Below are 21,536 nucleotides of genomic sequence, written 5' to 3'. Positions count from 1 at the left end.
TAATATCGTTGAGTGCTCAGTACAGGCCATTCATCCTATGCAGGAGCATGCATTCTTTTTTTTCTTGAAGCGTCTCTGTCATATTGTCCTCACAATACTCCGTACAGATTGCTTGCTTCCGTGATCGTGTGCCGCCGCCACATCCTTCCCCGCTTCACTTCTCGCAGGGCGCATGTCGATCTCTTTGAATCCGGAAACACCGCGCTTGGCAAGGCTGTGCTCGATAGTCTGTGTGCCAAGACATCAAGACAATAACAATCAGGTTTTCAAGAATAGTTCCTATTATTATTATTATTGTATTTTTCTAGTCTTATTATTGTCGAGGTGATCGTCATGACTTGTCCTGCTATGGAAGAATATGGGTGGTAATGATTCTGTAATGATACCACACACAAGGCAAAAGACATTATATTAATCAGATATTCCCCAATCTAAACCTATGTCTATTATGATTAATGATTAATAATTATAATCTCAGTAGGAAAAACCAATAGCCTATTACGCCAACGCTTGCGACGTCTGGATATATATGCCCACCAAAACACCGTGCATTGTGAAAAGACAAATTTAGACCGTCTCGATGAGGGGAACATCGCCATTCGTAACCTCCTTCACAAACTCCATATCAGGCTTGTAGAGCATGACATGGAAGTGCTCGATCGCGTGAACTGACTTGAGAGATTTCCAGTTCTTGAACCAGATGACCTGTCCACCCGTCAGGATTCTTAATATTCTCGACAGCTGGTCCAAAGGATACTAACCTGGTCAGGTGGGACACGTGTGCAGAAAGTCTTCTGAACAAAGTCGTCGATCTCCTTCCGCATCCTGTCCGTCAGGTCGCCCGTAGCAGGGTCCTCCTCCAGCTCGAACTTGGTCCACACCACCAGATGGACAATCCCCTCCTCAACCCCGTACGGCCAGTCATTGTAGAGAATCTTCAAGTCGTCTGCAGTTCGGGAAGTCAGCAAGAACTTCTAGAAGATATTTGCAGCCAGCCAACCAACCAGCATATTCGAACGGCCGACCACGTGGCTTCACATCTTCTGGTCTCCCTTCGCCCCAACGCAGTCTCTCTCTGACAACAAAGTTCATCACCGACCCATACTTCCGTTTGATGTGATGCATATACTCCAGGTACTTTCGCAGGTCTGACGGAACGCGCTGGAATTTGTCGATCCGGTTTGTCTCTGTAGGATTCTCATGTGTCAGCCGGAATTCGACTACCATAAATCTCCTTTTGTTGTGTTGGCCCGAGAGACTAACTGATTATCTCCTTCACCGTTTCCCAATTCAGTCTCTCGTATGCTGCATCGGGAGTCGATAGGATTCGAATGTTCTTTGGCGGCAAATCGCGCAGGAACTCCGGACATGATGTCGGCCATTGGCCTCGTGGCACATTGACCAGCCAGTACGGGAGCGACTCAGGTTCTGTAGGCGTGCTGGGGCCTGTGGAATGAGAAATAGGCGTCAAAGACGTGCTGTCGATGCTTGTATCTGTGTGGTCGGCCAGCTTCTCGTCGATTGCAGTAATTTCTGTCGGGGGTGTAGAAGGCTCTGTGTGATGCGACATGATGGAGCGTCTCAAGCAATCATCTAGCAAGGAAGTACGAGAATCGTCCAATTAAGGATAGGAAGAGAGAAAATGGCGAAAAGCTGCCATGCGTGTGTCGCTGCTGGCAGGGAAACGGAAACGCGCTGGAATCCAGGCCAAGAAAGGACCTGCGACTGGACGAGCAAATACCGTGAACTCACAATAAATCGTTCTGAAGTCAGACACTCACTAGCTCGAAGAGATTAAGATTGTTATATAATTGAAAGGTTCGAAGGTATTAAAAGAGGATGTGAGGAAGTGATCCACTGTTCTTCAGCGATTTTAGATTAAGGTACGGAGTACTCCGTACACACCGCTTGTATCCACGCGTCATTTCATTGCGCCCGCTATTAATCGCCTTGATTTAAAGCCAAAATATCTCCCAGAGACCTGTTTACTGTAGAAGTAAAACCCATAGCATCAGGTCGCACCTAATTCTTAGCAATTGACTTGATCAATTAGGTCCATCATATTTGTTTACCTAGGTAGTAGCTTCTACCTCGAGGATGGAGCTTTGGACTTGACATACGTCACACAAAGCTGTTAGCGTATGCACCCCACCTGCACCTTTCCCGCCTGAAACATTTCTTCACAGATGTGTTCGATTAATAGCATCAATATCACACAGAATGAAATCAGTTTTCATTTTCAAGACATTAATTATATGTAAGATTGTATTCGCATAGTGGGTATAGGAAAACATTTTAGTTGGGTAACATCTAAGACTATTATTTATGCGAAAAGCGCAAGTCCTAGATATGATGCTACACGGGCTTTACGATAAGAGAATACCAGGCGATAGACGTGAATTGCTTGAGGGTATCCTTGCTATGCTCGCGCTTTCACTCGTGCCACTTCAGGACCATCACTCGTAATGACAGAAACCCCAAAGTCTTTAAATTCAGCCTTGGCCTTGTCCCAGCCCTCTGCAGGGTCAACGCATTTCGTCCCATCCTCTATTACCCAGCTCCTGAAGCCAGCCCGCGCCGCATCGATCGCCGTACACTTGACACAGTAGTCCCCTGCCAACCCGACGACGAAAACGTCCGTGACATGTCTCGTGGACAGTTGAGCTTTGATGTCGGCGTCAACGGACTTCCTGACGAGCGGAGGGTCCAGATTGCCAAACGCGTCGCTGAACGCGGAGTACATCTCGACACGAGGATCCATGCCCTTCTTCACGAAGAGATCAATCTTCTCCGTGTTGATTTCCGGAATGATGGACGCACCAGGACTTCCGGCAAGGCAATGCACGGGCCAGAGCCGCTGAGGCTTCGTCTCGTGCTCCTTGCCGGGAGCCGGATTCTTCATCTCGATGAACGATTCAAACGGGCGATTGTTGGGCGGTGGGTGGTTGCTCGCAAATGAGATGTGATCCACAGGATGGTAGTCCTGAGTCGCAATGCGCATCACGAAGCCAGGAAGCTCCAGAAGAGAATTGATCAGGGGCGCGATAGATCGGCCTTCCTGGACTGCGAGGGACCCGTTCTACAGAAGCAAGACAAACGTCTCAGTATCAACAGAAAGTACTTTTGTCTTTCATTCACTGTTATTCCTAAATCAAAGCTGTGATGATACACACCGGTGGGCAAAAGTCCTCCTGCATGTCGACAACGATAAGAGCGGGGACAAATGCCAATTCATCCTGTGATGGTTTCCGAGTGCAGCAATCGGCCTCTTTACGCTGGATTTTGGCGGTCATCCTAGATCATCAACAGCTGTACAAGGGTTTTTCAAAAGTCAATTATCAAGTATGTAAAGCGAGTAAGTAAGTGTTTGTGATGGCAATGATTCGAGCCAAGACCGTGGAGAAAGATATCAGAGCTGACACTTTTGATAAGCTTTGCACGTGATAACTATGCAGTCTCTCATACATCATTCAACATAAACAATCTGTTCATCTGTTTACAGCTTTGCTTGCAGGGAATTGTCACCAAAAACGATCCTCCTGTCCCAATCAGCCTCCGCTTTCCAGTCTTCACCATGGCGATTGCTGATCCATCGCTTCGCTATTTCTCGTGCCGTTGCGTCTCCGTCTCTTGCAGCGTCCATCATCAGTAAACAGCCGCTGACAAGAAGGTCCAAGTCACGCAGATAGTCTCTGCCTTTCCATTTCAATTCTTCCTTGTCTTTGAGACTGAAGTCTGACAGCAGCTTAACCAAGAGTGATCTCAATACTTGACACTCGTCGTTGAAGCCCGCCTTTTGGCCTGTGATAATGGCCTTTTTCAACCAACTATCCAACGTGCTGAGGACTTTGGAGCCACCTGCACCTTTAATGGCGCGCACAAGATCATCTGCCATGATATCTGTTGTCCCTTCCCATATAGCCAACACATTCGAGTCGCGATAGAGTCTCGCAATATTCAGCTCGGGGTCTTCATTCTCCAAGTACCCTACTCCACCTAGGCTTTCCATGCACGCACGTAACCCGCTAATAGCGGAAAGCGCTGTCTGCGCCTTGGCGAGAGGAGTCAGAACGCGACAGAGAGCTTTGCTGTCTTCTTTGTTCTGTGGCAGGATAAGAGAGCTTGCAGCGACAGAAGCATCTGAGGCAGTGTAACCTTCAGAACAACCAAGAAGCGCTGCAGTAAAATAAGCCAGATGCATATGCGCCCAGTACTTGACATGTTCTTGAGCCAATCCTCTCACATGGGCGGGAATATCACATAACAGCTTCCCAGCAGACGTTCTCACTCTTGCAAAGGCTCGGCTGATGGCCAGTCCACGGCCCCAGGCACCCACTGCAGATATGATGTTGTGCATCCGAGTGATGTTGAGAATGGTTGAGATCTCTTTAACGCCTTGGCCCTCCTTGCCCAGCAGATAACCTCGCATTCCTTTCAGCTCAAGTTCTGCGGTTGGAAGAGGCTTGGTGCCCAGCTTGTTCTTGAGTCGTTGGATCCGTACTCCATTGAGCTCAGTCTCACCCTCCGCACCACCCTTGACACGTCTCCTCAACGGTGCATAAAAGGCACTGATCTGACCGTCTTTTCCGGTCTTGGCCAGAAGGATGGTCATATTCGCGTCTGTTGCGGACGAAAACCATTTGAAGCCGTCGATCTTCCATGGACCAAGTGGCATTCCTTCCGCATCGACGCCATCAGTCTCATCATCTTTGCCAACCAGTTTGGTTGCGACCGTTTCCGTTCCACGAACATCACTTCCCCCTTTGCGCTCAGTCATCCATTGCCCACTCGTCCATGCTATGTCGACATCCCGGCTGGTCAACCTTCTCCTTGCCTCGGCGAAGATGTGTCCGTTCTCATCATTCAGATGGTTTCCAAGGAGACGCGCAGCACCATCCGTCATGGCACTCGGGCAGGTAACAAGGGCGCAGCTCCCGCTCCAGATATGATACTTAACATACTGGAGGACGCGATGATTCCATCTGCCCTTGCTGTCCTCATATCCTAACGCCACAATGCCCTCCTTGATGCCCGTGTCTTGCAGTGCACGCCACCCTTCGCTTGTGACCAAGGGATCCTGCTTATTTTCTGCGCCAAAGGTGGTGAGAGGTTTAAGATACGGAGGATTCTTCTCCGCATCTGCAATGTAAGACAGGACAGGTTTCGAGAGAACAAGGCGTGAGAATCGCGCGAGATCCTCCGAAATTTCCTGCGGGATAGGAGATGGAAGATGCAGCGAAATGATGCGTTGAAGAGCCCTGTCTTCGAAATATTGGGGTGGGATGACAGGGCGTGCTTGGAAGAAGCCTTTCGTAGAGCTTGACGGTTCCATATTGCCGACTCGCGAGATAGATATCTAGAGCACTATCTCATACGCCGCTGCTTGTTTCTCAGCGCAGCTGGTCGTTCGTCCTATCAGGTCTTGCTGCAGTGAAAGATCATATTAACATGGAATTTTCGGCAGGATACCAAAAATCGTCTTCTGTCAGCTCAGCATCAAGGCGTTGTCTGATGCTTACCCCGGGCCAATTTAACTTTCTACCATTTCCGTCCAGGGATGGGGGATACCTCGGCATGTGGAGAGACATCCGGAGACTCCGCAAGCAACTATTGCCGGTTCCCCAGTCGCGGTATGACTGTTAACAAATGACAGAGCTCAGTTTCTCTTAGGAGAATCGAGCTTTTTAATATTTTCTTGAGGTTCGAGAGCAATACGCTTCAATTCTGGTTCATGCAGACTTGCAGATTGCTACTGTAGTGACTGACCAGGTCGTGTACTTGTAATTTCAACCTCTTAGAAAATTCAATTTCCCTAAAATAAAGCGCAGTTCTACAATTAACAGACAGCTTGGAATTTTCAGCTCATCTTATCACCCTCAGGACAATAATAATCTCCATTGGCGGCTCTATGGCTGTGACCAGTCACATGACTTTGCTGGTGCACGGGCCACACACAGTGACTTCTTCAAGCGGATCCCTGCAAAACATTCATTCGTCTTCGAAGCTCACTAGCAACGAAGCTCCCTTTCCCTCAACCAGCTTTGCCAGCACTCTCTCACGCGGCAATTTGGTCTAGGGCTTGATGTAGAGGATGATAGCGTACTACAAGGTAAGCTAGTATTGTCACTTGCTGCATCTGCATCCCTCAGCTTCTTGAATTCGAATGATGATCTTTTTTTATTGGAGCTGTCTTAGCCCTGCGATGCCGACAGACTTTTTATTATACGCGGATTAATTGTCTGATATTCTATGACTTCTTGTCTCTACTTGGAATTCTTCGTATGATCTTAGTAGATTCGTGCTGATTGTCCTTGTTCAGGGGTTTTCGAGAGCTAGTGATCGAGCTTTCCACCCTCCCTGACCTCCATCCTTGCTTCAGTTTCAACCTTCTCCTTCGGGAGAAAGCTCGAAATAATATTCTGAATTCATACTGCTCTGCAGACTCCTGAAATGTCTGCCGATCCGCGACTCGCAAGGGTATCCTCCGCGAACCCGGAATCAACGCCGCCTCCCTCAGACTCGACTCCTCCCACCACTTCGGCAGACTCGACCGTTGATGTAGGAGAACAGCAGCAAGATGGGTCTAAATCTCCACCTTCTTCAGATGAATCATCCTTCAAACTGAAATTCTGCACTGTATGCGCCTCCAATCAGAATCGATCCATGGAAGCCCATCTCCGCCTCGCGTCTGCCCCTGCTGCTTATCCCGTCATCTCCTTTGGCACCGGCTCTTTAGTCCGTCTTCCGGGACCAACGATTACTCAACCTAATGTCTATAACTTCAATACGACATCGTATGCGCAGATGTATGACGAGTTGTACGCGAAAGATCAGAGACTCTATCGCAACAATGGACTCCTCAACATGCTCGAGCGAAACAAGAATCTAAAATGGGGCCCTGAGAGATTTCAGGACTGGGTGCCTGGCATGCCTCGCGTCGACCGCGTGGCTAATGGTGACAAAGGGAGCAAGGGGACGGAAGGCGGTGTAGTTGATGTCATCATCACCTGCGAGGAGCGATGCTGGGACGCGGTCGTGGACGATCTGATGAACAAGGGCGCCCCTCTCAACCGACCGGTCCACGTCTTCAACGTCGACATCAGGGATAATCATGAGGAGGCACTCCTGGGAGGCAAAGCCATCCTCGACCTGGCGGATCGACTCAATGAAGCAGCCAACGAAGAGCGGCGCCTGAACGGCACTGAGGGCTGGGACCATGGCACTGGCGCTGCCCGACGAAGCTTTGACGAGAGGGTGCCGGAGATCCTCGCTGCATGGCAAGAGAAGTGGCCTAATCTGCCGGCATTGTGGACGTTGTCTTGGTTTTAGCTCTCCATATTATGTGTGATTGATGATTCGCGTGGAGTTAGGAGCAAGGTTCCATCGGATGTCTTTTGGGTCACGGCTAGTTCTGTTAATATTATTCCTTGAGCAATACCCCTTGCAATGATGGCTTTGTCTGAGGAAAATTTTCTGTCTATAAAGGAAATATTAATCCCATAATTGCAGCATGAAGAGAAAAGAAAAGAACTGTCCTATCTGTTTCCATTTGTACAGTACTATTTCTTTTCCAGAAGGCCACATCTCCCTTTCCCCTGGCCCTTCTCATATCATTCCATATTAGGTAATTAAGTAGTAAGGAAAACATGAAATGCGAGAATAAAAAGAGAGATTATTACATTAGAAGTAGGGTGGAATTTCTCTTAAGTTTAGCTTATTAAATGTGCTTGTGCTTCAGTCAAGATGCCGTAGAGATCGAAGAATCCATCCCGTCTGAGCTCAGCCCAGTTAGTAGTTATCAAGAGACGAAGACAATGCACCATGCGATAAAAAATTTTTATATTGCGCAACAGTACTCTACAAGAGTTATATAAGCTATAGTTAAACAGAACCCAGCTATGACTATGACCGTACCCATATGTGAGAGATATGCTAATAAAAGCAGGGGTATCTTGAAAGTGATCCGCCGTAAACGCCAGAAAGAAAAAGGGAAAAAATACCGTCCGATGAACTCATGGAACTCCATGATTGTCGTGATTACCGCCGCTTCAACTCGCGCCTCCAGGGGATTCGCAGCCATGACACTGTAGATGACTATTCTTGATAGGCGAGCTCACACGCGGACTGAACTGTGAGGATAGCCAACTACCTTCCTAGGCAGGTAGACTACAGCCTGGCCTTCATCCACAGGTAAAGTGATGCGTTGATATATATGCCTGAATCTATATCGAATGCGTATTGTCTTAGTTTGGCGTGCTTATTCACCCAGGAGCCGAACTCGGAGCTGGCGACGACTTCTCTTTTTCTTTGTTCTCCTTCTCTTTGGAGCTATCATCTCCTTTCAACAGGATCTCTCTCCGCTCACTATACCACCGTTCAAGACAGGCGCGTCGTTGCGCCTGCGTCATGCTCTCCACGACGAGGGCGAATTCCGTCGCGTTCGGAAATCCGAACCGCCTCGCCATGCTGCAGAACTGTCGTTTCATGACGTCCTGCGGTGGATGGTATTTGAATCGGACTGGTCGGCCGTCCTTGCGAATGACCAAGTTGTCGTAATTGCCATCCCCGTCGGAGCTGCCAAATACTTGCATCTCGCCCATTATATCGCCTGCAAGTTCTGCGCGCCGGCTGAGATGTTCTTCCACCTTCGAGGGGCCAATGACTTCGTTGTTCAGGTGGCTGTATTCTACTCCTGCGCCGGCCAGAATGGCTTCGATGGGATCGTGCTTTTTAGGAGTGATGCCTGCAGCCTTCTTTCCCAATGTCGAAGAGGCATCTGCTTCTCCTCGGATCAGAGCGGCAAGCTGGCTCATTGTCCCGTCTTCATCCTCGTCATTCGCTGAAGGGAGGGGCAAGTCCTCACCGATATCCTCTTGGTCCAGGTCGACTCCAATCACTTGAACCCCAGCCTTGCTCTCCGCAATGTTGGTCTTGTTCACGATGTCCCTCAGCACAATGTTGTTGTTCTGGTACTCAAACAGGTTGGTCAATCCAAAGATTTCGCCCTTCTGGTCTTTCTTCTCTTGGACTCCCTTGAAATACCGCCGCTCAGAGCTGGCATTGTACCCAATATTGGCTTGCTGCTGCTTGTATATCTGACGTGCATAAACAATCTCCTCGATTGTCCCCGCTGAGATCAGCCGGAAAACTTCAACATCTCTCTGCTGGCCGATACGGTAAGCTCGATCCTGGGCCTGCAGGTCATGAGACGGGTTCCAATTCGGATCGACCACCACAACTTTGTTCGCGGACGTGATATTCAATCCTACACCTCCAGCACGGGTCGAGATGAGGAAAACAAACTGCTTAGGATCCGAGTTGAAATCATCAACGACCTTGGCTCGATCCTCGTAGGACATCGTGCCATCCAGATAGCTGACGTTGTAACTCGTATGATTAAACAGCATCTGGAGCATCTTGAGCAGCCTGACGCTGTGGGAGAACACGAGAACTTTGTCGCCGTTCGCATGCCACCACTTGAGGAGCTTTCGCAGGACTTTCCACTTCCCGCAAAACTCCGGATTCGCATAGTTGATGATCGAGTCTCGAGTACGATAGAGTTCCCGCCAGCGATCTGGCACCGCGATCTGAAGCATTTCCAAGTCCTTTTCCTGTTTATCCTTAGGATCTATTCCCTGTGGAATCAGGATAGCAAGGTGGTTGCTCAGCTTCTGCAGGTTCGCGATGGCCGGAAACACCCAGCTCTGCCACTTCTGGCCGGAAGGTAAGTACATGCGGCAGCACCAACCGGCTTTCTTCCCTGAGCCACAGTCACAGATGTCAGAAGCGGTTTTGATGTACTGCACGATATCACTGTCCAAGAAATTCTCATAAGCGTCGGCCTGGGTCTCCGTAAGCGGACAAAAGACAACCCGATCGCTCTTCTTGGGCAGCTGGTCTGCTATCAGAGTCTTCATGCGTCGGAGAAAGAAGGCCGGCAGCAGGTTCTGGACAAGCTTCTTAGCGGTCTTTCTGGCCTTGCTGAGCTGGTAAAGTGTGGCATCATGAGACTGCCCTATCTTCAGCGGCTCAGAAATCGCTCTCTTCCAAGCGGTGACAGGGCCCAGCTTTCCTGGGTTGGTCCAATTCAGGAGCGTCCACAGTTCCTCGTATTTGTTTTGAATGGCTGTCCCGGTCAGCCCAATTCTGCAGAGAGCGTTGACCTCATTCATCGCAATGGTGGTCTCGGATTTCCGTTCTTTGATTATGTGGCACTCATCAGCCACCACGCAATCCCACTCAACCATATTAATCGAATCCTTGTTCATGCGGTATGTGGTGTATGTCGTGATTAATATCTCCAGTCTACCGGTCTTCGCAGCTTGGAGAGCTTCTTCCTTCCTATCACCATGGAAAATCCCAACATGCCACCAACCCCATCGCCGTAGTTCAGACTTCCAGTTCTCGATCAGTGTCCCTGGGCAGACAATCAGAGTCCGGGGATACCAGTTATCATCCCTACTTCGTCTCATCTTTCTCATCCTTTTCGCGTCCCTCTCGTCGCCAGTCTTACCGTAAGCCGCGGTGAGAAAGGCGATAACCTGAACTGTCTTTCCCAGACCCATATCATCGCCTAGGATACCACCCTTTTGGTAGACAAACAGCTCATGTAGAAAAGCGGCGCCTTCAACCTGGTATTCCCGCAGCCACTGAGCGATAGGCGCAGGGATCAATCCCAGAGAGTAAGGAAGCGGAATATCCTCGTACTTCCCACACGGTTTCAGATCGCTAAAAGCCGGTTTCTCTTTCAGAAACTCCAGCCTCTCGTCATCCGAGAACTCGATGTCGTCAAAATTCGGCGGGAGCTTCAACCCAGCTTGCTTGAGACGCTCCATCCGGCTGTCAAACTGAGCCCGTCGCTTCTGCAGGTAATCCGGCAGCGTGTGCTCCATCAACTCGTCTTCAGATGACACTTCCTCGCCGTATTCCCTCATCTGCCGTCTTGGTCGACGAGACGGTCCTCCATCTTCATCTCTCCTCGGAACCCTGCCGACGATGGAGTCTCCTGTTGCAGCCACTTTTGCATTTCGCCCACCTCCTAACGAGGCACGTTTCCGTTTGAGGCTTTTTCTGTTTTTGAACTGCTTGTAAGCTGCCTCACCATCGTTAAAGTCGTCGTCATCGTCGTTGTCACCCTCCGACACGATGATCGTTGATCGATTTCCTTCCTCATCTGGATTCGTTCGCCGCCTATTATGACCGTGAACGCTGGAGGAATCGCGTCCATCATCATGTCGAAGCCTTTGCCGCGATCCTGGAATAGCTGTCAGTTACAAGCTGATAATTCGCGGCAGACGGAGAGATAGATATACCGGAGATAGCCGGAGCCTTTCTCTCGAGGACGTGCGTGATTTCCAGATCATCGTCATCCTCATCTGCACTGACTGTAACAGCGTTGGAATCCTGTAGGTCCCAGTCGGACCCCATACTGTTCAGCTTCAGTCCATCAGCTCGTGCAGCTGATCGCGGGGAGCTGCCGCGGGGTCCACGCGTCGGACGGGCAGGTTGCGCGCAGGCCTGCCGAAGTAGGGAAAACAGCTTTTAGCTTAATTTTGCCCGCCGCAAGTGGGCTGGAAATGCGCGACAGCACCAGCAGCATAGACACAAGACCTCACCCATTGAAGCCTTGCTCTAGCAGCGATTGAGCAGCAGTTACTAGCTGCTACTCGGGAATACTGTTATTTCTTCCGGTCACCGTTCAGTCATATTGCCATTCTGATTTTGACCACGGACCGAACGACCTCGAGTGAAATTTCTCCCAATCCGATGAACTATTGAAACCGAACACAGGACAAGAACTTACTTTACAAGGAGAATTGAATTGAAAGGGAGCTTGCAGCGTCGCTGAAGTCTACATCTCAAAATGCCCCTAGATACCTCTACGACCTACCCTCTTACCAAACTCCGACTCGATGGTCGGCGGTGGAACGAGCTCCGCCTGCTTCAGGCCCAGATCTCGACAAACCCAGCGAGTTCTGGTTCCTCGTATTTGTCTATGGGAAACACTGCTGTTATGTGTACCGTTCACGGTCCCGCTGAGGGTCGTCGCGGCGAAACTGCTGGTGCTGGGAGCGCAACAGGTGCGGTCGTGGAGGTCGATGTCAATATTGCGGGATTTGCGGGAGTTGATCGCAAAAGGAGAGGTGGTAGTGACAGGTAAAAATGTCGAATCTGAACAGACAGAATTTTTCTCCGGGTTCATGCTAATCGATCTACTCTTCCAGACAATCGGCACAACTAGCGAACGTCCTTCGCTCCGCATTCCAATCCCATCTCCATACCTACCTCTATCCGCACAGCACCATAAGCATTCAGGTTTCTGTGCTCTCCGCCGATGGATCGCTGCTCGCAGCTGCCATCAATGCCTGCACTCTCGCCCTCGTCGACGCGGGTATCCCCATGCCGGGCCTGCTCTGCGGCTGCACAGCCGGAATGAGCGGCAGCGCATCTACCCCACGAGATCCAAACGAGGACGGTCTCGACCCGCTGCTAGATCTCTCCTTGCCGGAGGAGCAAGAGTTACCTTTCGTGACCGTCGGGACGACGACTCCGATCCCCGCGGGGGAAGATGCCATGGAAGATGAGGTGGATGACATGAAAGTGTCGGTTCTACATATGGAGACCAGGGCCCATATCTCGTATCTCGAGACGATGCTTGCAGTCGGCATCGACGGGTGCAAGCAAATACGAGAGATCTTGGAAGGGGTGATCAAGGGATCGAACCGGGCTATTGTCCCCGGCGACCGTCTAGATGATGTATGACAGGGATGTCACTGAGAATTGACCATGGTGAAATGCTGCGATGCTTCTGTCTGTCTGTCATCTCTTTCCGTCTGATATCTATCTGATACCATTTACGAGAGATCTAAGCCCGTGCTGGGCAGGCCAAAGTCGGGCAGGACCTGCAAGGCCGTGACGAAAAGAGTGCCCGTCGGGTTGACTGGATGCGCATCTGTGAGAATTAGCGCAGCAGAAATGAGGAAGACCTTCCATACGACACAGACGCTCATGTGGCAGGAGAAAAAGTTATGCTCCTCCCGCAGGAAACAAGTCGAGGAAGGGCGCCTCTTCAGATGATTCGTGAAGTAAATCTGAGTGTTCTCACGCCATCAAAGTTAACCAATGGAATATACAAGAAATCCAGAGATAGTTAGATGAAGAACAAAAATGAATCACGTGGAGGAATCCCAGGTCATGAATAAGTAGCATCATAAATACCATATATATAATAAATTTGCACCGTGACGCCTCCAACGCCAGTTCCCAAGCCGTCGATACCCAATAATCGTGAACAAACCTTGACACTAGATAATCCGCCCCATCATCGCTCGTAATATCTGTCTCAGCCCTCTCTCTGCAGCCAAATATTATCAATCATGGTCTGTTCAAACTTGACGCCAATGGCTTTGACTGCCCCATCAGGGCCGAGCTTGAACTCCGCCCGCGTCAATTCCACCTCCCCCCACAATTCATAGGCAAGGAACCAGTAGTCCCCGGATGCATGTCGGAGCTCGAAGACGGCGTCGGAGATGGCGCTGGGGATCATAGCGCAGAGACTTTGTCGGTTCCAGAGGGATATTGTTTCGCCCTTGTCGGATTTGTAGGAACGAGGGAACAAGGAAATCTCGCCGCACTCTCTGCTGATGTTCAATGTAGGATAGGCGGGATGCACGTAGATCCCTTCGTACGCAGACAGCGGGAGGGAGGTGCGGAGAGGAGGGTCTGTGAGGGATGGGTAAAGTTTCTGGATTTTTTCTTCGGTTATCGTGGTCACTTCGTATATCTGCTTGTCGGATCTACAGATCCAGATCAATAATGTCAGCCTCGGCATTCTCTTCATGATGTATCGACTGTTCCCGTTGATAGATATCAACAGAACCAACCTTGTAACCCAGTCAAATCGCTCCTCCTCGAGTGTTTCCAGAAGCTCATCGATAAGATGATACGCGAGAAACCATTCTGCGCCAGTGCCGCCTATCATGTTGTTGGTGAAGATGGTGAGACCCCATTCACGATTCGGCAGATATAAAACCAGGGTCCCGAACCCTGGTTCTGCGCCTCCGTGCTCAATGATCACTTCCCCGCGATAACTGTGGATCATCCAGCCCAGGCCGTAAGTCTGCGGCGCGGATTCTGGTTCCACGACTATGGGAACCATGATCGAATGTGCGCTGACCAACGTCGCATGTGCTTCTGGAGAGAACGGAGGAGCGCGATGGATCATAGCGCTGGCCCATTTTGCATAGTCCCGGGCCGAGGAGATAATGTGGCCTGCTCCGCGAACATGATCCAATGGAATCCAGCTGAGATCCTCGAGATCGCCAGTGAGATTGAGATAGTATCCACGAGATATCTCCGCGCCCACGGCGAGAGCGTCATCCACGGACAAGTATGTGTCCGTCATGCCGAGCGGTTCCCAGATCCGCTCTCGGAAGAAATCTCCCAGCCATTGACCAGTAACCGTCTCAATGATATGTGCCACAGACATGTACATCAAGTTGCTGTACTGCCACATGGTGCGAATGGGAGCTGTTATGGGGAGATGCCTCATATTGCGAACCCCTTCCCTCAGGGTGATATTGGAACACACCCATGTCATATCATGACGCGGTATTCCAGATCGATGTGACAGCGCATCGGCAATGGTAACGTGGGTGGTATACCAGTCATCGTTCAGGACGAAGTCCTCGGGGATAATTCTGTGGATCGGAGTATCCCATTGGATCTCGGGGAAGTTCTCGTTGTCGTCGACGAGAAGGGAGATCGCGGCAGCAGTGAAAGCCTTGGTAGTACTTCCTCCGATAAAATGCATGTCTTCCGTGACGGGACTTCCCGTTGAGAGATCAGAGACTCCATAGCCCTATATGCGAGTGAGTAATGCGGGGAAAGCTCTGACCAAGATTGTGTCGAGATAAGATGGGAAGCCCCGTTGATACGGCTAGGTCAAGCACGTAACGCACCTTCAGAAAGGTCTCATTACCGTGAACCACCGCTATCGATAATCCAGGGACTTGGAAGTGTCTCAGCGCCCAAATGACCTTTTCGTTAAAAACCTCATCGAATGGAGAGGACCGGCAGTCTGACGACGAGTGACCAAGAGGTAATTGCTTGTAGGCGCTACAAGCTTCCGCGATCCAAAGCAGGAATAATAGGGTGGGGACCATCGTCATATGAACTTCGACAATATCGATTATAATATAGCTAGTCCAGAGTGATTGTCATAATATTCACGGTGGTCGAAAAGGAATTCGATCCACTCTGACCTGCAGAAAATGCATGAAGAGAAGAGGAGGTCATCCAAGTTTTTTTACCCGACCCGCGATGGAAATAATTAATCGATGCCTGATAAGTGGAGTGTAAATCATCTTAGACGTGAGGACCTATCAATAAGGGCCATCAACCAACATCCTTGAGGTCTACCTAGGTAGGACGATGCCTTCCTAACAAGGAAACAAGGTTTGGCTGCCCAGGTGAACACCCGAAGTGCCACCAAGGCTTTCTAACCGATAACGATTCAGGGCTTTAAGTGGCTGGGAGCTCGCAGTGCGGAACGCCAACGCTAACAAAGTCATTGTTGCTACACGAAAGAGGTTTCCGGCGCTGTTTGTTGAGGGATGGGTGGAAGTTGACATTGCCCCGCGGGGTCGAGGCGAAGCTTAGACAGATTGGATCTCCAGCAGAAAGCACACAGAGAGCAGTAACGCAGGTACCAACAGGCTATGACAAAGGCTAAGTAGGCAGAACAATTTAGCTACCCCCTATCCACAGCCGAAATTCACCACTTCCTATCGGTGTAGGATCGAAATGGTCATAAACGTCTGGTCTTCACTGCTTTATTTTTTGCAGAAGGCTATTACTAGTCGTTAGAAGTATGAGTGCCACCTATTCAACTGGAGGAAAGAAAGATCATGGGAAGTGAACACGATTTGGGCCCAAGTGGGGGATTCACTTGAAAGTGGGCCATAGTGTTTAGACACAATATTACATTCAAGTTTACGCCGTAGGCTGAGATTTTAACGTGAAAACAGACATAATTTACTCTGCATCAGAGAAGTGGTAGGATGCAAGAGTTCCACTTGCGAGAGGGGAAGAAGTGTGGTCTACGACTAAAAGAAAACTTAAGACTGCTGAAGTTATCCCCAGAGCCGGGTAAGGACGGTTTATATCTGTTGAGATTGACGACTAGACCATTGGTAAGAACGAAGCTAACAACACAATTAAGGTCCCGCTTGAGAGAGCAGTCTCTGTAACTATCAATTGGGACGCTTATGGCTGGCAATGGCCTGGGCGTTTAGATATCAGCGCCAGCATCGACGATGGTGGGCCGGTTGTCGGCGGGAACAGCACCAGACTGGCTGCCGAGCTGCTCGATCTCGCGGACAACGTCCATACCCTGGGTGACCTTGCCAAAGACAACGTGCTTGCCGTCGAGCCAGCTGGTCTTGTCAACGGTGATGAAGAACTGAGAGCCGTTCCTATACAGCCAAATGCAATCAGCAAAGTATGTTTAACACAGAATGGAAGAAACCAGCGGCGTGTGTAAAGGAAGGATGACAACGTCGGTGGGAACTTACGTGTTGGGGCCCGCATTGGCCATGGACAGGATACCAGGGCCCTCGTGCTTCCTGATGAAGTTCTCATCGGCGAACTTCTCACCGTAGATGGACTTGCCACCAGTGCCCTAATAAGGAGATGTCAGTAATAGAGTTCGCGACTAACAAGGGTCACTGCCGCCCCCTGCCCTCTAAGGAGCATCATAGTAAGTGGAGGCAGGACGCTCAAGAGGTGTCACTCACGTTGTGGCGGGTGAAGTCACCACCCTGCAACATGAATCCAGGGATGATACGGTGGAAAGTCGAGCCCTTGTAGGCTAGGAGTTCGCCGGAGGGGGTCTTGAAGCCCTTGCAGAGCTCTGCGAAGTTCTTGGCGGTCTTAGGGACATCATCGTTGAAGAGTTCGAAGTCGATACGACCCTGCTTGGCTGGAGCGTTGGGGAAACAAGGTCAGCGAGAAGCCATTCATGGTTCAATTGATGAAATCGTGATGACTGAGAGATGAGACGATAGCTAGATATGATAGGCTGGTGAGGGGAAGGTAAGGGAGACATAAGGTGAGAGAAAGGGAAAAGAGGCATGGCGGGGTAACGGTTTTTTTGTGGTGAACTTAGGGGACACAGAAAACAAAATACTCACGAGCTGAGGCGCCCCGGGGCTTGTACTGGACGACGAACCAAGCGTGGATAGGAGCCATGGCTGCGGAAGATTGATGAAAAGCACGGAAGCTTTGATTCTGGTTGCAATTGAAGATGGGACGAGAGATGAAGATGGGATGAGAGGAGGAGGAGATGGGACGAAAGCAAGGTGGGGTTGTTGTTGCTCTGAGGGTTCGGGAGAACATTGTTGCTTTTCCTGAGGAGGGGCACAAGTCACGGGCGAGGGGCAGACGGCGCGGAGGCTAGAGGAAAGCGTCGAGTCTGTTTGGACGCTCCGTCAGCCCGGATGCTCCAGTCACGAAGCTGAAGCTCACCGTCGCTGCTCAGGACGGCTGGACGGGCAATACATGGGAACAGCAAGCAGACAAGGGCACCGGTTGGCTACAGCCCTCTGCTGCCATGCATCTTCTCTCACGTCCGCCGACCCAAGAAGCGCACAGGCTGCAATGATGAGCTGCTCTTACCAATTAAATCAGATTAGCAATTGAGGCCACCAAGAGAGAGAAGGAGCCTCTGGTCAATCAATAACGGAATCCCCGAAAAGCCGGCACGGACTTGAAACTGCTCAAGATGCTAACAATACACTTGAAGAGCAGAAAATATCAAAGCGTGGGCGTGAAAATATGATGGTTAGAGAAAGAGCCCAATATTAATCCTGACACAACTAGAGGAATGGCAGACCGTTATGAGTAACGACCTGAAGATCGGTGTTTCTGCACTCCCTGTACAGAGGTAAAGGAAAAAACTAGGTGAGCCGGAAATATGGGAGCCGGCTTCCGAATCCAAGCCTGAGACGAACGCGATACAAGGATACGGATTTCTTCATTGAGATCACGTGATTTTAATAGGCCCAGTAGATACATCATAGTATCTGCTATGTTATGTAGCAAGCACGGAAGGTTGTCGATGGAATGAACGTATTAAACGGATGGATTGATAAGTAGAAGCATAAAACAAATCAGATCAATAGGCACATGCCAATTTATATAAGGTAGATCTCACACAGTCCTTGTATATGAATCGCCAAAAACTTAGACTCCAGTTGCCTGGATTCCCTGTGGTCCAGAATGCAACGCAAAATCCTTATGTGATTGATTGCAGAACTGTGTAGGTGCTCACTTCCCACAGATTTCGCAGCTCCAGTCAGCCTGCATATCCAGGAGGCTCCAGAGACAACGTGCTGAAGAGAGATATGAGCTTCTGTTTGTGAGCTTTTCCTTGGCCCCTCTTTTTACTTTTTCCCTTCTCTTTCATTATTAGCTGTCCACTGCCTTGAGGCTGTATCCATCTTGAGCAGCCAGCTGTCGCACACTACCATGGCGGCCATCGGCATTGATGTCTGCTCCCATTTTGAGCAGTAGTTCAGCAATGTCTCGCCTGCCATACCACATTGCCACCAGCAACACGCTCCCGGCGTCTTCGCAGCGAGCATCAATGTCGGCTCCTTCCTTCAGAAGTCGAACTACCACATCTTTGCGGCCGACCCTAGCCGCCGTGTGCAAAGCATTCCCGGAATACGTCTGGACGTTGATATCGGCTCCTGCCCTCAAGAGTCGCTCAATAACGCCCATTTCTCCTTTTTCTGCTATGGCAGCATGCAATGCGGTAAATCGTTTACCCCCTTGAGCATTCACATCGGCGCCAGCATTCAGTAGCATGGTCACTATCTCGCCGTGGTTGTTGGCGGACGCTGCCTGAAGCGCATAGCCATATTCTCCACTCTCAATGTTGACATCCGCCCCTGCTTCCAGCAGCAATTCGACTGTCCTGGCATGACCATTGAATGCTGCTGCCTGCAATGCCGTGCCATATCTTCCTCCTTGTTTGTTGACATCTGCCCCTGTCTTCAGGAGTGTGCGTATCAATTCATTCTCACCCACACACGACGCTGCCTGAAGGGTATTATCGTAAAGGCCACCTTGTAGATGGATATCTGCGCCAGCCTCCAGTAGCTTGTTAACTATGGCATGATGTCCAGCCACTAAGGCTCCCATTAGGGCAGTGCCGTACTCTCCACCTTGTACGTTGACGTCTGCACCACTTCCGATCAGTTTTTCGACGATTTCCATATGCCCATTCACCGACGCTGCTTGCAATGCCGTGCCATATTTTTTACTTTGCAAATTGCTATCAGCGCCTGCTTGTAGGAGCTTCTCTACCACCTCAAGGTGGCCCGCAGCCGATGCAACCTGCAACGCACTTGGCGTCCATTCACTCTGAATATTAGGATGAGCGCCCATGTCAAGCAGGAGGTCAACCGTTTCGTCATAACCGTGGATCGAGGCTGCTTGCAATGCACTGCCGTAAACGCCGCTTTGCCGATTGATGTCGAAGTTGTTGTCAGCAATTAAGAGGCGTACAACATCTGTAAGTCCAACTGCCGATGCAGAGTACAATGGTTCCGGGAGCTGCTTCAACTCTAAGTTCAGGCTCATCATCTCAGTGTCGATATCGTATAACCGGAACCAGTTCAGATATGCATCATCTCGGAGAGACAGGAGCTCCATCACAAGTTGATAAACGGACTCTGAGTGATCTCCTGCAGCCCTAACATGATAGGGCCAGAATTGTGCAGCATACTCGGCCAATTGAAAATCATCCAGCATTTCCCGAGATATGCTTGTCCTCTGCCGAAATTGTAGTATATAGCCGAGGCAACACTTAGCAATGAAAGCTTGGGAAGCTGCCTCCTGAATGCTGAATTTTGCCATTGGACTCTTCTGGATCGTTTCAGAGACCAGATATTCCTTGACAGAATAGTGCGCCAGAGTGAAAGCCGGCTGTTCATAGGCAATCCCTTTTTCAGCCAATTCCCTCGGTACTGGACCAACAGCAGGTATCCCTATGACTGTAACAAGACTGGGACAAATTGTCAAAACGTCAAACGGATCCTCTAAAACTTGGTCTTTATCAAGCTTAGGACAGTCATCCGCCGTAATAGCCACAATTTCAGCTGCTTCGTTGGCATAAAGTGGTCGCGTGGAAAAGGCAAGCCATTGAAGGATGGTTAACGCGTAATCGCGATAATCGTCGTCGATGGTGGATAAAATCCGTTCGTACGTGTCTCCTAGCGTCTTCGGCAGATTCTTCAGGGCCTTTCGGAGACTTGAGCGATTTAAACAATTTGCGAGGATGTCCATCTGACATGCCGCCCAACGGAACCTGTTCGGTGTTAACGATACTGTGTCAGGCACCGCGCATGCAACGATATGGATGGGTTATCTCTCACATCCCCTGAGCCTTCTCCATCAGTTGAGTTTCAATCTCCTGCCGTATTTCATAATCTTTCTGCCATCTCCTCAGCTTCTTGTCATAGGTTAATCTGTGGCGGATGTAACGACCAATATCCTCATCTACTAACCCGCTTCGAAGACAAACGATATCTTTTTCGTTGGCAATGTCTTCGAGGGGACGTCGAATATCGGGTTCATCTCGACTCAGGACAATCATGTGCAAGTTCTCAAGCTCCCATCTTGCGATTTTTGTGATGACGTCAAGGAGTCCTTCACGATCCGCGCATTCGTCTAGAGCATCAAGAACAAAATACGAAGCCGGAAATTCCTGTGCGATTGCACGTAGCATATCGAGAAGTTTAGGTAATGGCGGCTGTCGCTGTCCGAACTCAGAGGATAAAACCGACTCCAAACTTGCAGGTATTCTGACACATTTTTCAGACAGTTGAGTGATGAGGGATTTGATCATCTGTTCTGGTGCTTGGTCATCGAGACTGCTGAAGGAAAAGTAGTAGTAAGCGACCGCTTTGCCAGCATCGCTTTCGCAGTCTCGAGAAATATCTTCGACAATAGCAGAACATAAGACACTTTTGCCGCTCCCAGGTATCCCGTAGAGCCAGAGAAAGGATGATATGTCGGTCTTCCACTTGATATATTGTTGGCTTTTCAAAAACCAGAGACCAGTGTCGGCTAGGCGCTCGTTGACGAGTTTGTAGTGCGTCGGCGATGGGTCTGGGGCCGAGAGCCATCGACGGAGTTTGGCAAGCTTCTCTCCTGCAAGATGACCTCATAAGGGATGGTTCCATGCAGCTATGCATGTATACATTGACGGTTCCCATACCTATTGAAGGATATGTTGTTGATGCAGCAGCGGCATGATAAAAGGTGAGCGTCTGAACATACCTGTGAATCGATCTGTTCAACTTCTCCACCTTTGAGTCCTGAAGCAGAGACGACAAAGCTTTGAGGTTTCGCATTCCCATGGAGTCATCCTTCTTGGGCAGCGCCTTTTTCAGGAGCGAGTCGAGGGATTCAAGTTGTTCTCGACATCCCTCCACCACAGGGAAGAGCGCTCGAGCCGTACTTTCCTG

General features: G+C 49.9%; 8 protein-coding genes across 8 annotated transcripts; 2 read left to right on the top strand and 6 right to left on the bottom strand.

The window, feature by feature from the left end:
* Positions 1-2,419: 2,419 nt before the first annotated feature.
* VTN77DRAFT_4002 (uncharacterized protein) lies at positions 2,420-3,197 on the bottom strand (the record flags this gene model as incomplete). Its single annotated transcript, XM_069420014.1, has 2 exons — positions 2,420-3,079; positions 3,174-3,197. The coding sequence occupies 2 exons, from the start codon at positions 3,195-3,197 to the stop codon at positions 2,420-2,422; spliced, it is 684 nt and encodes a 227-aa protein (XP_069277906.1).
* Positions 3,198-3,496: 299 nt separating this feature from the next.
* Positions 3,497-5,332, bottom strand: VTN77DRAFT_4001 (uncharacterized protein; the record flags this gene model as incomplete). Its single annotated transcript, XM_069420013.1, has 1 exon — positions 3,497-5,332. One exon carries the CDS (start codon positions 5,330-5,332, stop codon positions 3,497-3,499), a length of 1,836 nt encoding a protein of 611 aa, XP_069277905.1.
* Positions 5,333-6,450: 1,118 nt separating this feature from the next.
* Positions 6,451-7,329, top strand: VTN77DRAFT_4000 (uncharacterized protein; the record flags this gene model as incomplete). Its single annotated transcript, XM_069420012.1, has 1 exon — positions 6,451-7,329. One exon carries the CDS (start codon positions 6,451-6,453, stop codon positions 7,327-7,329), a length of 879 nt encoding a protein of 292 aa, XP_069277904.1.
* A 932-nt stretch (positions 7,330-8,261) lies between these two features.
* On the bottom strand, positions 8,262-11,427 carry VTN77DRAFT_3999 (uncharacterized protein; the record flags this gene model as incomplete). The annotated part of the gene is made up of 2 exons (XM_069420008.1): positions 8,262-11,254; positions 11,313-11,427. 2 exons carry the CDS (start codon positions 11,425-11,427, stop codon positions 8,262-8,264), a joined length of 3,108 nt encoding a protein of 1,035 aa, XP_069277903.1.
* A 436-nt stretch (positions 11,428-11,863) lies between these two features.
* VTN77DRAFT_3998 (uncharacterized protein) lies at positions 11,864-12,762 on the top strand (the record flags this gene model as incomplete). The annotated part of the gene is made up of 2 exons (XM_069420007.1): positions 11,864-12,156; positions 12,225-12,762. The coding sequence occupies 2 exons, from the start codon at positions 11,864-11,866 to the stop codon at positions 12,760-12,762; spliced, it is 831 nt and encodes a 276-aa protein (XP_069277902.1).
* Positions 12,763-13,342: 580 nt separating this feature from the next.
* On the bottom strand, positions 13,343-15,170 carry VTN77DRAFT_3997 (uncharacterized protein; the record flags this gene model as incomplete). The annotated part of the gene is made up of 3 exons (XM_069420006.1): positions 13,343-13,796; positions 13,884-14,860; positions 14,961-15,170. The coding sequence occupies 3 exons, from the start codon at positions 15,168-15,170 to the stop codon at positions 13,343-13,345; spliced, it is 1,641 nt and encodes a 546-aa protein (XP_069277901.1).
* Positions 15,171-16,291: 1,121 nt separating this feature from the next.
* Positions 16,292-17,250, bottom strand: VTN77DRAFT_3996 (uncharacterized protein; the record flags this gene model as incomplete). Its single annotated transcript, XM_069420005.1, has 4 exons — positions 16,292-16,475; positions 16,575-16,681; positions 16,797-16,981; positions 17,193-17,250. The coding sequence occupies 4 exons, from the start codon at positions 17,248-17,250 to the stop codon at positions 16,292-16,294; spliced, it is 534 nt and encodes a 177-aa protein (XP_069277900.1).
* A 1,218-nt stretch (positions 17,251-18,468) lies between these two features.
* VTN77DRAFT_3995 (uncharacterized protein) lies at positions 18,469-20,662 on the bottom strand (the record flags this gene model as incomplete). Its single annotated transcript, XM_069420004.1, has 2 exons — positions 18,469-20,374; positions 20,442-20,662. The coding sequence occupies 2 exons, from the start codon at positions 20,660-20,662 to the stop codon at positions 18,469-18,471; spliced, it is 2,127 nt and encodes a 708-aa protein (XP_069277899.1).
* Positions 20,663-21,536: the final 874 nt, after the last annotated feature.

Source organism: Rasamsonia byssochlamydoides, assembly GCF_041956645.1.
Source record: "Rasamsonia byssochlamydoides strain NRRL 3658 unplaced genomic scaffold VTN77scaffold_29, whole genome shotgun sequence".
Lineage (NCBI taxonomy): Eukaryota > Fungi > Ascomycota > Eurotiomycetes > Eurotiales > Trichocomaceae > Rasamsonia > Rasamsonia byssochlamydoides.
This window is presented reverse-complemented; position numbering and strand designations above follow the sequence as displayed.